The 16384-nt window shown below is 40.4% G+C and overlaps 1 protein-coding gene across 1 annotated transcript; it reads right to left on the bottom strand.

The window, feature by feature from the left end:
• Positions 1-318: 318 nt before the first annotated feature.
• On the bottom strand, positions 319-15005 carry TPH1 (tryptophan hydroxylase 1). Its single transcript, XM_062608857.1, has 11 exons — positions 14754-15005; positions 11077-11214; positions 9919-10102; positions 8433-8533; positions 7747-7814; positions 6052-6248; positions 5442-5577; positions 4297-4423; positions 3200-3295; positions 2513-2646; positions 319-2214 (listed from the first exon to the last, which is right to left on the bottom strand). The coding sequence occupies exons 1-11, from the start codon at positions 14820-14822 to the stop codon at positions 2040-2042; spliced, it is 1425 nt and encodes a 474-aa protein (XP_062464841.1). The 5' UTR covers positions 14823-15005; the 3' UTR covers positions 319-2039.
• Between the last annotated feature and the right edge of the window lie 1379 nt (positions 15006-16384).

Raw genomic sequence — 16384 nt, 5'->3', positions numbered from 1 at the left:
AGTCAAACACAGGTGTTGTTAATGTTGCAGAAATGCATCTTCTCTGTATTACTTAAAGCAGTTTACCTTTTCTTTTGCTACACAAGTGCAAATAAAGATACAATAACTTTCTCCAAAGCATTCAAAATTAGGTGCTAATTTATCAAGTATAAGGTTTTCTACTTAAAATATATACACTGTTCAAAGATTTGAAGTAACACAGAACTACGTGTCTTTCAACAACAAAACAATCCCAATGTTTTTTAGAATGCAGCTGAATATTAACTGTTACCACAGAAGCAGACAAAACAGATCCTCCTACTACTCGTGTAGAGACAAAGCTCCTATAAACTATTTTAAAGTCTAATGTAAGCCATGAATGCTGTAGACCATATTTCTACATCTTGTTCTTTTTAAAAGAGTTACATGTGTTAACAGACACAGGAAAAAAAGTAACCTAGACTCGATTTAAACAGTGAATATACTTGGACCAGTGATTGCTTATGGAACAGATGTGGCCTTCTAGAAAGCATACAAAACTTGAACTGATTTCCAAGCATAGAGGTTCATGAAAGTCCTTTCAAGTTCTCAAAATCTTGGCCTAGCACTTACAGCGTAGTCAAGATTTCAGCCCATTTTCCCAGCAACCTTCACAGCTGCAAATTCTGGATTTCCTGATACACCTATGAAGAATCAGTGCTTAGCTTGCTATTTAATACACCCTTCACATCACAGGTCTTCCATTCAAAGGTATTATATCCTGTACACATACTTATTTCATCATCAGGGTCAGCAGAAACAGTAGCTGGCACAGCTTTGTGCAGCTGTTCACAGCTTTGTGCACGTGAAACAGTGGGGCCCTAAAAACTGGGAAGTTTGCTACTATGGGATACAGGCAATTCAGAAGGACACTGCTTCCCACCACTTGTAAAGTGCTCTGTGGAATTAGATATACTTTCTGCTACAAGGTAGATTGTTACTACATTCATAGCCACACAATGCCTGTGAAATTCTTGGGCTTTTACAATTTCTGTGAAATGCTTGGGCTTTTCAGTTATCATTTGCTTGATAGGGAATGAAGGTGTTCTGGTGTAAAGAAGAAACAGAACACATCTTTGACTCTGCAGGTCAATGAAGTGACTAAGCAATCAAGAAGATACTTATTCTTACAAAAGGCAGACTAGGCTATGAACTCCGGCCGTCATTTCAAACTTTGGTGTTATTTTAGAATCAATGAAATTATTTTTAATATTAAATTGTAATTTGGAAATAGTTTGTGCTAAGTCAGTACCTGATGGTATTTTTTGCTAAATTAATTCAATCAAAAAAAAAGGCAAATTATATTTCTGTAATGAAAGATCTTCCCTCAGGTGCAATATCAAGGACAGCAATAAAAATCCTGGCTTTCTGAGCCAACAGTAAATATCCCAAAATAAACAGGCTTAGGATTTCATGCAACAGCTCTGTATCTCTGCCTTACACTAGAAGCATCTGCAATTCTTTGGGGGCAAGAACAATCCCTCTAAATGCAAGATTCAATCCCTCAATTTTATCATGGTGAACCTCCAGCTGTTTGTGTTCTGATGTCTGCGTCTTAATCATTCAAGTTTTAAACTTAGTACCACAGACTTAGAAGCACTGATTACTATAGCTTCTATGCTACAAAGCCTGCAATGCTATAAAATTAGTATTATAGTACTAGAGTCAGAAACTGACTTTTTCTCTGTGGCAAATCACTCCATTATTGCCTCATAAGCTACTTTCTGCACCATCTGATCCTAGCCTTGATCCACAGACCACACGGTTTTTTCCAGTCTAGCAATTTCTCTCCTCCCCACCAGCTTCTCAAAGGCAACTCCAGGCCTTTTTTATCCAAGGGGGAGGGAGGAATACATTCTGTAAGGGACTCTACACAGAGAAACAAGGTAAAGTTATTATCCTTATGGGCCATTCACCCTTCCATTTGTAAATGAGAGAGTTCTGCATACAACACATTACATGCCTAAAAATAAAACAATAGGGAAAATAAAGAGTGCAGCACCACACTGCTGACAGGAATGTTAAACTTCCAGCTGCTTGCCCATCTTGCTAAGGGCATCGCTGACAACGTCCAGCTCATGACGTAGCTCATTCACCACGCTGGCAATGCTTTTCGTGTCTTTCAGGATCTGCACACTTTGAGTATATGGATTGTACTTCACACCAAATGGACGCTTGATGGTTTTTGCAAACTCCCTATTCAAGTAAAAAAAATACAGGGAGTTAAAACACAAATGCATCCCCTGTATGCAGTCAGGATCAATAATCACTTTTCTAAACTATTTACTTTCTTATAAATAGTTGTTATATAGTTCGTTATCTTTCCCACCCAGTACATGGAAGACCAAGCAAATGCTAATCTCAGCTTTCTAACCCCATGAAAATTAGTCATAAAACTGTGATAAGAATAGAAGGGTTTGGTGCTGCTACTGAGAAATGCACAAAATCAAAACCCGCTTTTATAAACAGGGGAAAAAAAAAAAAAAATCAGTACCTCATCTTTTCCTTTGCTTCTTCAAAACTTTCAGAAACAAAGTAAACCTCCTGGAAAGTTGTTATGAGGCATTCTTGCTTGCAGGTGACCTTTGGATCAAAAGGCTTGACTTTGGCACCACCAGAGAGTGAGTGCTGGTATCATGTGTTACCATGTGTCAGAGGAACATCACCACCCAAAGAATCCATGAGGAAGACGACATGAAGTACAGTGAATAGAAAAAGATTAAGTGAGACCATATTTAGTGCATCACATCTTAAACTTTTTATCTGTAGATGAACATTGATTAAAGCTTAAAAAAATTAGTATCTCTGAAGGTCCATATTCTGCCAATCTGGGTCAAAAAAGAGATTCCTCAGACACAAGGCTCATCTGTAAACAACAGCAATATTTTCAGAATCTGTTTAAACCAGGAGAGCTTTATTCTGAAAATAGTTAGTGGGAAACTTATGTTAAGAAATACCAATCATCTAGTGCTTCCTGCAAAAGACATGGGAGCTACTCAGCATAAATCCAAAAGCAGACTGTCCAATAAGTATTGCCACTGAGAATTTTCTTAATGTCTAGTAAGTATCTAGGAGTTTACAAAATAATGATTTTTAGAATTATACTTCATAAAAAAAAACCAGAGAAAACAGTGACAATAATAATCAAACGAAAAGATAAGTAAGCAGTAGATATTCTTACCCTGAGTTCACTAATTGAAGAAAGCAAGCCAGCCCCATAAACTCGTAGCTGTCCCTCTTGCTTGCACAAGCCAAACTCTACAGTGAAGAAGTAGCACTGAAACAGAGAAGGGAGTAAAACAATTCAGCTTTCAACAGAGATGCTGTGGTGAACTAGACTGGGGCACATCTATTTACAGGTAGTATCAAACAGTTGCAAATATCAGACAGTCATCACTCAGTTATCCTTCTCAGATGTTCTCAGAGGGAAGTCAGAAGATAGAAAGTTGAAGAACCATTGGACTGCATGTTTCTCATAAGAAAGATTGATATTACAGGTCACCCTGGTCAGCTAGAAGCTGTTAATATCAGTAGGAACACAGAGGTGTAAATCTGTTTTGAGAAATACGGTCATGACATGGCAGCTTCAGCTTAAAAGAAACACTGGATAAAAAGGATCCCTGAGTAAGTGAAAACATCAGCCCACTACAGTATCTTTCTCTTTTGCTTAGTGGCCTATAAAGAAGCTTAGTTTTCCTGGATTTCTGCAGGTATATGAGGAAAAACACTGTTTTCATAGATGGCTTAGTTCTGCTCCCAGTGAATATATATAACCAGCATCAATTATTTTTCATCTAAATAAGGAAATAAGATGAATTTACATTATTCCAGTTTCTTGACTGAGAAGTATCTAATGCTAGCACACACCACATTCAGTGAAAACACTGTATCATTTCAATTCATTCTACATATTAAAGAAATAAATTACTCTTAAAATCATTGAATCATGTTCCTAGCAGTAAGAAGATTTTGTTTGGAAGAAACTGACCATAGAATTTCAACCTATAAGAAGTGATCTACCACCAGAAGTTGCACACTTACTTGACAGCCAAGTGAATAAAAATAACAGTCATAGCAATCTCAAAATGTTTGTTTTTTTGTTTTTCCTGGCATGGAAATTTGTTACATGGTCTAAAAGCCAAGGACCAGTGAAACCCATAGTTCTAGTAGCTGGTGAGGCTAACATTGACATGAAGCTTCAAACATATTTGATGGAGTGGGATCAGCCTAGTAAAGCACAAAGCTTTCAATGGGATCACAGGGCACTCAAATACTCACTGTTGCCAGTTTTTGAACAGCCTCATCTGATGCCCCGAGTGATGCAAGACCAATTTCCTGGGAGAACTGAGCAAAACTGGGTTCAGCCAAAAGAGGGACATGACCTAGGAGCTCATGGCAGGTATCACTGGAAAAAGAAACAAAGAAGTCTCATGACCTGTCTTTGTGGCTCTGTGAAAAAGCAGCGCCACTGAACAGATACAATGTCTTGCATTAAACTATTTAATATCCAAAGACAGAAAAGTGTCAATCACATTTAGCTGAAAGCAGCAGAATGCATTTTCTTCATAGCAGCTGGTACAGTGCTGTGCTTTGGCTTTAGTGTGACAATAACACAGATAACACACCAGCGTTTTAATTGTTGCTAAGTAGCGCTTACCCTAAGTCAAGGACTTCTCAGTTTTTCATGGTCTGCCAGTGAAGCTGGGAGGGAGGGCAGCCAGGACAGCTGACCCAAACTAGCCAAAAGGGTATTCCATACCACAACATGTCATGCCCAGTATATGAACTGGGGAACTTGGCAGGAAGGGGCTGATCTCTGTTTAGGGATGGGCTGGGCATCAGTCAGCAGATGATGAGCAATTGTATTGTGTGTCACGTTTTTTGAGTTTTACTCCTCTCTCTCTTGATTTCTTATTATCATTACTATTGTTGTTATTATTATTACATTTTACTTCAATTATTAAACTGTTCCTAACTCAACCCACAGGTTTTTACCTTTTTTCCAATTCTCTTCCCCATCTCACTGGGGGAGAGTGAGTGAGCAAGCAGCTACATGGTACTTACTTGCCAGCAGGTCAAACTAACTCTGCATAATCTATACATAAACTTGAATTTTCAAATGAAGCCATCTAAAATTAAGACCAGAGCTCTGCATTTATAAGGAGTGTATATTTAACTCTGCGCACAATGACATCAGTAAGAGCTCTCCAATAACATGCTGTACTTCTGAAAATCCTGTACTTATGAAGGTGGCACTTGAGCATACTAAAACTTCATTACATTCAGCGTGAAGGCTGAGTCTTCAGCACCTTAAAAATAAGTTTTCTTGCTGGTGCTTCTTGAATGGCTTTTAAGTAGCTTGGCTCTGGGCAGCAAGATTCAAAACTCACTCTCAAATTCTCCCCTAGGATTAAATGACTCACGGTTCTGGTGTATAGAGAGGGTCCGAGCTGTGTCTAACATATTGAGTGCAGTGAAAAACTCTGAATGCTAATCCTGCTAAGAAGTCTCTGGGTGACAGATATCCAGCAACAGGGCGGATGATGAAACCTGTGCGCTCTGAAAAGGAACAGAGAAATTGCACATTACTGTTGAATTGCAGTGTTGTCACCTTTCCTGCTACAACTGAGGTGAAAGCTACACCACTTCCTTGGCTCAAGAGCATCTGGGAAAATTAGACACAATTAGAAAAATCTGGCCTAAGCTTGGGAGTGACCAACATTTAGTAAAAATATCCCTACCTCTGTGTCAGTGGATTTCCTACAGTTTCATACCTAGAGCAAACGCAGTACAGCTGGGTGTCTCTTTAGCCAACCATAACAGTCTCTTCAGAGGTAGCATTGCCCTCAAATGTCACCATTTGTATATATTCAAGATGCAATACATTAAAACACAGGTGGCCAAAAGGCTTCTTAAAGGACCAGAATGAATACAAGCAAAAGAGACCAAGGGTGTTTTCTTCTGCCCATGAAATAGCAGCATGATTTGCAATGGACGTTAGTTCTTTTTTGTGCAAGAAAATTAGCATGTTACCTTTCAGGAAGCGGGACACATCTTCTAGCTGGGGTATATTGTCTTCCCTGTACCCACAGTATTTGGTGAGCAAGGGTAAGTTTTTAAGATACTCTCTGCAGGCATGAGTTGGGTAAAGCTTGTTAAGCTCTCGGTAGACAGTCCCCCAGGTCTTGATCTCCTCTTCAGTGAATTCAATCTTGGGAATTGGGTCACCACTACAAGGAGAAGAGGAAGAAATTATATTCCTTGCTAAATGGCTAATGACTCATTTACCTACTATTAACATCTATACAGCTGCAACACCTGGTCAAGGTACATTAGACACCGTCAAATACAGAGTGACATCTGGTCTATGCCCTTTAAAGCTTTTAGTCTAAGGGCTTGCCTTCTTTCCCACCTAAACCAACTGACAGGAATCTTTACATTGACCTCAGTGGAGCCTGAAAACTTTGGTTCTATAAATAGTCTTTTAGGTTTTTAATACTAAGACTAACCTTTAAAATACCTGCATAGCCTTTACAGCTTCAGAAGCTGAGAGCACATCCTTTTCTCTGTTGGACTTCTCTGGCTGCAGTTACTTTCCATTACCTTTTTGATTTGTTTTAGAAAGAGAATTCCCTAAATAATTAACACATTGCTTGGAAGCAGCTACAATTACACAGTATGTAAAAGTCATACTATGCAGAGGAGATAAGCGTTTGTCTGAACATATTAATTGTACTCCATCTTTCCTATTTAGCCCATGAGATCTTGACTAATGTGGATTAAAGCAAGGGTGTGACCTAAAGCTCACTGAAAGCCGTGGGAGTGTTACCCCGAGCTTCCACTGCCAGCCAGGTAACCAGTATGGCAAATGCTTGCCCAAGCAAATTTCTGTTAACAATATATTGACAGTAACCACCTCTGTGCTGTGGTAACCAGTTACATTAATACACAGTGCAGTAGAGCTCTAGATACACACCATTTCTAGGTATTTTCCAGTTGAGCAACTTGACATCTTAATTCAAGAAGGCAACAGCAACTTGAAAATCATGTTTAGAAAGAATTTATAGCACAGGGCTATGAAAATCTTACTGCTTTAAGAACTCCCTCCCCCATCTCTAAAAGACAGAAGTTCTTTAAGTTTTTGGGTTTGGTTTTTTTTCACAGAAAACTTCTTATCTGCACATCACACACACTAGTTTGAACAAGGAAAGAAAATTAAAGTATTAACATTTTCCAGAGAGTTTACACTCAGTGGTCAATGGGCTATATACTGGGGTTTGCCTCCCCTCCCTCTTGTAAAGAACAATCTGCTCTAGTCAAGTCAGTACATCCTGGCACAGACAGCTGTGCATCATGCCTTGTCCACCCTCTTCCTTTGTTGCACCCATTTCCAGAGAAGTGGGGAGGGACCACAGAATCCAAATGTTCCACACTGCAGGAAGCCCTCATTGGCACTGCTGCCCATCTGAGTATCAGCCCTGCTGCAGATGCCACAACAGTCAAGCAGCTGTGGCCCCAGACTGATCAGGCCTGGGGAGCTGTAAGATGGCCTAGATCTACCTTTTAATCTTGTCTTACATCTAACTTCATTTCACCCCCTTGACTCCAATTCCCAAGACAAGCATGTCTCAGTAAGATCTGAGCCCAGGAAAGGTGAGCTCTCAACAGTCCACTCTGCTATTATCTCAAGGCACCCAGAAGGCTTATTGTGGAAGAAGTCAAGCTTACTGTTTGTAGTGCATAGCGAGGTCTGCAAAATACTTTCGCCTCTTACGATAGACATTGTCTTTGAAACCCTGGTGGAGGGAAGGAGAGAAACGAAGTTAAATGAGTTTCCAAGCACTAGTAAATAAATTAATTTAAAACAAGACACTTGAAAACCTCATAGCTGTAGTCTGAAATGTTTAGTAACCATGAACTAAGCAAATACTCCAGCTCAAATTAAGAATTATATATAACTATATATTCAGTAGACAATAATTCATTTTAGTCACATCACTATTTATATAAACTATGTTACTTGCTTGATAATTCTAAATTACAGGACAAAGTTCCCATTTGCACTGCCCAAGTCCCAGTTTGTTTGCTCCAATTACAGTGAGAAAGTAAGAGAAGGAACCAAGCCTGCCTCACAATGGCTTTTTTAATTTATTTATTTATTATTTGTGACTACTCTGGGCCCAGACTTGAAGCCCTCCAGTCCTTGCACATGTGAGCCTTGCAGAAAGGCATGGGAGCTGAATTCAGTGACGGCCTAGGAAAAAAACCATGAAACCCCAAAGAGAAGGTGCTGAGACCCACAGAGGTGCCGTTGAGGGGAAGGAGAGGGAGAAGGAAAAACTGCTATTTTATAAGTAAGGTCTACAAAGTACATTTTCACTATAAATTGGTTTTAGGGAAGAAAAAATACTCACTGGATGGTCAGCATCCAAATCGGAACCATACATCAGCACTCGGTTTGCACACTTATCCAAATCTGAGATCTTCTTTGGAAACCAGGGAACATTCTCCATGTCTAGAGAATGCATGGAATCCACAAGGTTATTAATAACGCCAAGTATAATGTGGGAGGAAATGCTACTTTCAAGTATGGCTATGGTGGTTACAGGCTAAATCTATAAATTAAAAGCACATGAATAAGACAAGGGAGTCTACTGCCTATCTGGCACCAGCCTACAGCTCACACTTCCTCCTCTGTCACTGCCAGAGTCTGCCTACAGAGCACATCCAGCTCCAAAGCGTCCAGGGAAAGGAAACAGTTAATATGGGGTTTCTGCAGCCCTGAACTGTTATTACTGTTAGAGTAGCATCTAGAGGCTTCTACTGAGACAAGGCCTCCTTGTGCACACTGTTGTGAATCTTCTAGGGTACAAAGTGCGCGAAGAAACAGAAAAGTGGTTTGCCTGTGGTACCTGAACAGAGTGGTAGCAGCTTGAGTCCTCCCATCCTGCTTGACTGACCAGGGGAAATAAACATTGCTCATGGTGATGTACCTCAGAAGCATTTGGCTTTGCTAAGGGGTTTGTGGGGGAAGAGGAAGAGCAGGAGGCCCTGCAGCCTTAGAGAGATACTTCATGACAGTTTTGCTACTGACTACTTTTACTTTTTTAAGCCTAAGAGTTTTTAGCCAAGCTCTAGGCAGAGCAGTTAATATGCTGTTTTTCTCCTCTGTGCTCTTCAGTTTTCTTAGAAAGGACAAAGAGAACGTTTAGATTGGAATTACTTAGGGCCTAAGTAAGCCATTTTTACCCAAGAACCCCAGTTTTCACTTTCCCCTACCTACCAGCCTGTGCCAAGCACAATGGCTGACAAATACATGGGACTGACTTCCAGCTGCCCTGAACCTTAGGCATATCTTTAACTAGAAGCACAGGCAAAGATATGAAGCATCCCAAAGTTAAAAGGCACCTCTTCCACACTAATGTAAGTAACTGATTATGATGAAAAGTGATTTAAAAAAAAAAACAACAAACTAGAGCTAAACGAGGAAATTGCAGAATCCATCTCCCAGTCTCACCAGTGTCTGAACTGAACTGGGATCTGCCAGTATTATACCTCTGTGATCATGGTGTACAGTCCCTACATGCAGGCCTGTGCAGGTGCAGGAACTTCCTAGTGATGCCAGCTGTGCTGTACTGTGAAGAGACAGAAGCACAGCTAACAATTTGCACCCAGGTGTCACCTAGGAATACACCCTGGAACAGCCTGTATTCTTAAGCGACACCAGCCAATGCAACCCTGCCCATATAAACTAAACTATACTCATTCACAACACAGAAGCGTAAACCTGGTACCTACAGGTTGAAAACACTACACAAATGCAGTCATGGACACTACAAAAAGATTTCCAACTAACACACTGAGAAGTGCATTTTCATCAGAACTGCCTTTTGTACTTACCATCTTCCTGGACATTGAAGTGCTCTGTTGGGTTCATAGAGACAACATTGACATGGGATTTCAGGAGCTGGAAGATCTCATTCAGTTGTTCACTGTTACTGTCACAGTCCACAAAGATCTCAAACTCAGAATTTCGTCTCTTGGACTTCCGTGACTCAATGTGTACCAGATTGACATGCTTCTCCTGTTTTGCAAGAAGCAGTGTTTTCTAACAAACTAAAAATAACTGTCTGAAAACTAAAACTTGTTTTTTTTTCAAAATAATATTCTACTGCTATAGACTACTCACCACCTTTGTGAAGCTATTTTAGTTAATTGGATCTCTTGGTAGCAGTTTGCTTATTGGAGGGGGGCTAGTTTGATTTTAAAAAGCTTTTCATACAGAAGAAAGTGACAGAGAACCTGTATTCTTTCAATTTCACTTATATTCAGGAAGCACAGAAAGACACAGTCAGGAAGTTTAAATTCATAGACCTTTTTCTTTCATTGCTCCCATAGGAAGCTGATTAGCAACTGGGTCTGGGGAAATTCACCAAATGCCAATCAAGTCACCATATAATTATCTCACAAGCAAGCAATGGACTTAAAAGCAGTAGTTTTCAGGGTGTAAATTTTATTTGAAAAATTATTTAATCATATGTCTTATATCAGGAACACAGAGAAAACCTGAGGCTAAGACATGCAGGGCCAGATGACAGAGCACTGTGGCACTGTGCATATTCCTTGTACCTACCTGCCCAGCAGTCAAAGGGGTGCAGTTGTGCCACTGCATCTCCTCTATCACCCTCCGTCTGGCTAGGCAGGGTGACATGGGCACTGGCCTCACCCCAGCACAGGTCAGCACCCCAAGTGTCTACCTGCCATCAGCGGGAGCTTCAGACCTGCCTTTTATATGCAGTAGAACCAATGAGTGCCAACCCTCTTTTCATGAGGCAAAAAGACGAAACTGTCTTTAGTCAGTGCAGATGGTACATTTTGTGAAGGATTTTAGCCAACCAGCATCTAATTTCCAATGCATAAATTTGCCTTCATGGGTGATTTTGGGTACATAGTGGGAGCCAGGATAGGAATCACATCCTTAATAAATGGATGTAATTCATTCTAATGTGTTCCAAAACTATCCTTGAAATTTAAAAATACAGAGCAGGTGGTACCTACCTGAAAGAGTTTTAATGCTTTCACAAGACCTCCAACTTCATTCTTCAAGGAAAAAATGATGGCTGTTCTTCCTCTTTCAGATGCATGGTCTTCATTCTCTTTATTATCTTCAATCATCACGTAATTTGATTTATTTAACTAAATGCAAACAAACAAAAAGATTTTTCGGAATGGCTAGTAGTGCAAAAAGTGTAAAGTTTTACATTTCAGTTTGTCTTGGGATAATATTGTGCTCTGACTGATCAACCACGAAAGGAAAGGTACCCATTAAATCTTTACACAATAACACTAGACACACATGGACTATGTGAGAGCTGAGGTTGAAATACTGAGATTTCTTCAGTTGAATGATTTTATAGACATCTTTAGACATCCTCTAGGAGGCAGAAAATGTTTTCAAAGCATAGCTTATAACTAGCATTGGTACTGAGGGGGAAGCTGTAAGATACCAGAAGAAATAAGAAGTTGAACAAAATACTTATTGGCAAATGCAATGAAAATTAGTAAAGCAAAAAATCCAAACCCCACTGAATATAGACAGGAAAAGCTGGATCAGGATTTAGTGGATCACAATTGAAAAGTCATTGCCTTTCTCCCACTGTGTAACCGTAAAGCACTGTTTTACAGAGAAAGGAGACAAAACCTAAGGAGTTAGTGTTGTGCTGACCAGAATCTGTTGGCTATAAAGATCAGCCACAAGTGAGCTATTCCATCTGTCAGGGCCCTTGATTCACACACCAAACTCTTATAAATCACCCAACTCACACACTAAAATTTTCAGGCATCCAACACTATAGGACCTTGTGGTTTTGTACCTTATTAGTGATCACAGTCCTGACTGTGTGGAAACCAGTGGGTATCACATATCATATTCTTAGCTACTTGTAGCCAGGCCACAAATAGAAGTAACATTGAAACAATTAAGAATGTAAAAAATGCAAAGTAAAATAAAAATACAAAGCTTAGAAGCAGAGGCTGTGTCCCATAAGTATTCAAACCTTGCAAAAAGAAACAAAAAAGGTGAAGTTTCTGAAGGAGTCAGTAAGAAAAAGAAAAATGAAGGTACATTATTGCTATTTGGAATTATTTTTTGGTTTGACACAGCTTTTCAGGATATGATTATCTGGTGACATTTTCAGAAAATGGAAAGAGCAAAAATCAAAATGCAATCAAAATGCAGCAGTTCCACTGATTCCCTTCTATAGTCTGTCCAATTTTAACCTCTTTAAAATGAATAATGCTGAACAACTGAGTATTTCTATCTATAATAAGTTTAAAAACAAAAAACAGATTTTACCAAAATGCTCCCATAAGAAGGCAATCTGCCTAACAAAACAATTAAATTGAATTCATTTTAAGTCAAGTGATTTACAAGGCAGATATTTGATGCTGCTCTAAGAAAGGTTTCAAGCAGGTTACTAGGTGTGAGCTCTTGGGGTGCCAAGGTGGTATCCTATGGCAGAGGTCTTGCTCCAAGCCTACTGATGCTGATTTAGAAATATCTGTATTTCTGATTGGGTCCCCACCTAGAACAAGCTGTCACTATATAATGAGCCTGGATGACTGTGTCAGTCCATCACACTGTTTCTGATCCTGCAAAGCCACTGATCTCTATCAGATTGACTCCAGACATAAAATTCTCTGCTGAAAGTATGCAATAGAGCCCAATCCAGCTTCTGCTGAACAGCCTGTGGGGCTCACAGCTTGCTCAGTGAGTGTCAGATCATGATCACAAGAGCCAGGAACTGGCACTGAGCAAGGGTGCTCCAAGCAGAAAAGAAAAAGCTATTAACTCCACAATTACTTATAGGATATTGGTTGTTTTCTCAAGTGCAGAGATTGCCATTTGTATGAGCCAAATCCTATTAAGATGTTACTGCTGTAGAAGCAGCTGGATGCAAAGAAGCCTCCATTAGAAATGGAGCCTGTTGATAGCCTGTTTGGCTATTTCATATATATACAGCTTATACGCAGCATGTTGGCTTGATTCCACACTCAGGATCATTGACTTAGGACAAGCTCCGCTTATGAGACTTGGCATAGTTGCCATGCAATGTCATATGGTGCACAGCCAGGACAAACTACATGCACTGTAGACTAATGTTCTTTCTTTGTATTTTGCTAGTTCAATGAACACCATGGTGACAGCTTTTATGAATACGTTTAAGAGAACAATAAAGAAAACAGAACTCAATAAGTTCTTCTTACATTAAGTTCTAAAAATGATCCCTAATTTAGGAATTTGAAAAAGAGAAATTCAGATGCCTACAGCACCAAATGCACACCACTTGAATCTTTGACCCTACACAACAATAAGCTTGTGCTTCCAATTAAAAAATAAACTGAAAACAAGTCTGCATTAACATAGCAACCATTCTGGTGCAAGACAAGGGGAAACAGTAACACAAAACCAATTCCTCTCCTCAACAGCTGCACCTTCACTGTCATTTTATTCTGTATCTGTAACTCAGCTCTAATCAACTCTGACACTCTTCCTTTCCAGGGTAACACATTTGAGCTTTTTGGAGGGTGAAGGAAGCATTGATGCTTGTTATTAATGATGCAATTCATTAACTGATTTGTCATCAACCTGGCTCAAGTCTTAATAAAAGTACACAAACACAGGGATACTCTAGAGCCCTTATTTAGGTAGATACCTAGGTGTCCTCTGGTTAAAGATTGCTCCTTCAGAGCCCATAGCAATTAACTTCCCTTTCTCCACCTCCCCACAGAACATTCTGTTAGACAGATATTTGAGGGTATTTTTGATATTCAAATATCAAATATGCTCAAATTATTTTATTATCAAATAAAAATATTTGATCATATTTTGTGCTTTAATTCGTTATATTAATGGATAGCCAAGACCTAAAGTTATCTAAACATACTTGTTTAAAGGAAATTATGTTACAGCTATAAATTGAAGACCAAAACATATTTTTAAAAATGTATTTGATACAGATTGCCATTCATTGTACTTGATAAAAAGTCTCAACAGGTATTTTATATCCTCCTCCCTCTCTAAGTAGCTGCTTACTTTCTCACTGTCCTTCTGACACACTTCTTAGTAGGGAAGGATGAAGACATGATCTTGAGTAACAACATCTAGATGTCACATTACAGGGAAATTTTTCAACCATACCAAAGGCCCTCCTTAGATTTAGCTCTCAGACACCAAACCTAAAGCTGTGCTGAACAGTTTATTTGGCTTCCAAAGATCCGAGGAACATGGCTAAACAACCTCTTGTGAAACTTCACTCCGGTACGTCAGTGTTCTTGTTTCCACAAGGGCTTTTGCTGGCTTTATGAACTGCATGGTATCAGTAACTGCACCCAACACGTAAGATCTAATTTATCTGATTTTTGTCTGATGTACTATATATATATTCCCCCTGTAACATGAAATAATCCCATAGTGGATTTTTCTGGGCTGTATCACACTCTCTGTCTCCTAAACAATGATACACCAGAAGTTACTTTTGTTCTGCCTTAATTTCATCTACTCGCATTTGAATTCTACCACTTTCTTTTCCCCGATCTGTCCAGAAACGGCAGCATCATCAGCCCCATCCCAACCGCAGCGGCACTGAGCACTCGAGCGATGCCAGAGGAGCAGCATCTCAGGGCAATTATCAGTTAACCGGGCCCAGAGATCTCCCCTTACCCCCGAAACTCACCTGGCCGGCGGCCTCCCGCGGACACAGAGCCGCCTCCAGAGAGCCGCCGCGGCGGGGAGCAGAGTGCATGGCCGGGGCGGGACGGCACCAGGACCGGCACGGCAGGAAACGGCTCCGGCACCTGCTTTATGGAGGGAGCGAGGGCCGCCCCTAATAGCCCTCCGCGAGGGGGGGGGGAGGCGGCGGGCGGGGGAATCGCTGCCCGACCCTGCCCTCCGAGTAACCCCCGCTGAAAGGTGTTCAAGCACTGTTCACGGAAAAGGAATTCTTGGATGCAACCACCTACCAGCTCTGCATCCCCCCAAAACCCCGCACAGAGGGGCTTCCCCTCCAGTTACCCCTCCTTGGTCGTCTGAATGAGGAATACTGGGGAGGGGCGGGGGGGCAGAGGAGACTAGCTTTTTGTGGGTAACATTGTGGGTGTTGCAGCTAACACGAATTTGCCCCCCATGGGGCTGAGGAGTGAGGATTTGGATGGAGGGAGCCTGACTACCTTCATCGTGTTCACACAGCCTCCTCCCAGCACCTGTCCTCCCTCCTCAGTGAATTGATATGTGCCCTGCCCCTGGGAAAAGGAAGGCAAACTGAAGTCAGTGAGAGGTGGTGAGGGCTGGGTCTGCAGCAGAGGGTAAATAAGCAAACGTATCTATGAGGAATCAGCAGCTCAGACTCTATGAGGCTACCAAAGCGCATACTACAGGACATAGTCTCAAACAGAAACATGGACGAGAGATGTACCGAGTTCTTAACCAAAATTAACAGTGCATTTGTTGCTGTGAAAATAAATTGCAACACATTACTTTTCTTAAAAACTCCTGCTTGTACAAGAAGAATAACTGCATTTCAATCAGCAGGAAAACATATATTTGCATATCCTGTATATAATTATTTACTCTATAGCTCTAGACAGATGTCTGTATTTTAGAAACTATTACGGTTTTCAGACTTCAATAAGCTTGGTCCTCACTGTCTCCTCTCAGGTCAGACTTGGTAACATTAAGATAAGGCGATTTGTGATACACAGCAGGAGAAGCCAAAATGTTCCCCAGGAACATAATCCCTTGGAGGCTTCTAAGCATTTGGGGGAGGTGAGACTGATTATTTTTTGGCTGTCCAAAACCAAAGACTGATCTTTCTTTGCGTTCCTTACAAACCTATCTTTCAAAGAAATGCTCAAAGGCGGCAATGACTAGTTTTACCCTAATTTACTCAAGTGTCTGAAAAATCTGCAGTATTTCTCTCTTCAGTGCCTAAAATCTTGAAACCTTGAATACAGCTAGATCTCTTATTCCCAAATGATAAATTACACTGATTTGGCCAATATCCAGGCTAACATCTAACTGAGGCAAACACAGTCACACTTGTACTGACTGACATCTCCAATGATGTCAGTGTCTTCCATCTTCCTAGATGAGATGGAACTTCAAACAATCCTGTTTCTAAGAGGACTGAGGGTGATTAGCTAGCTCTGCCCTTCAGTCACAGCACAGGATTGAAAGAGCATGGCTGTAAGCGATGACATAGCTGGAAAAGCCAGTTTGTTCCAGTTTGCTAATGGGATATATTTCATGAACAGATACTTCAGTTTTCCCTTCATAAGGAAAATGCAGTATTTATTCACTATATGTCTT

The sequence above is a fragment of the Pezoporus occidentalis genome, unplaced genomic scaffold, assembly GCF_034315485.1.
Source record: "Pezoporus occidentalis ecotype Australia unplaced genomic scaffold, CSIRO_AGI_Poc_V1 ctg131, whole genome shotgun sequence".
NCBI classification, from domain to species: domain Eukaryota; kingdom Metazoa; phylum Chordata; class Aves; order Psittaciformes; family Psittacidae; genus Pezoporus; species Pezoporus occidentalis.
The sequence above is the reverse complement of the archived record's forward strand: the minus strand, read 5'-3'. Positions and strand labels throughout refer to the sequence as shown.

What these genes read in the sequence shown, in the direction of transcription:
- TPH1 (XM_062608857.1), bottom strand. Translation starts at nt 14,822, where the DNA reads ATGCACTCTGCTCCCCGCCGCGGCGGCTCTCTGGAGGCGGCTCTGTGT. An exon ending in CCTCTCTATACACCAGAACC is followed by an intron (nt 4,424 to 5,441) that starts GTGAGTCATTTA and finishes TTCTTTTTCCAG; the next exon opens with TGATACCTGCCATGAGCTCC. An exon ending in GAAGCAAAGGAAAAGATGAG is followed by an intron (nt 2,215 to 2,512) that starts GTACTGATTTTT and finishes TTACTTGAATAG; the next exon opens with GGAGTTTGCAAAAACCATCA.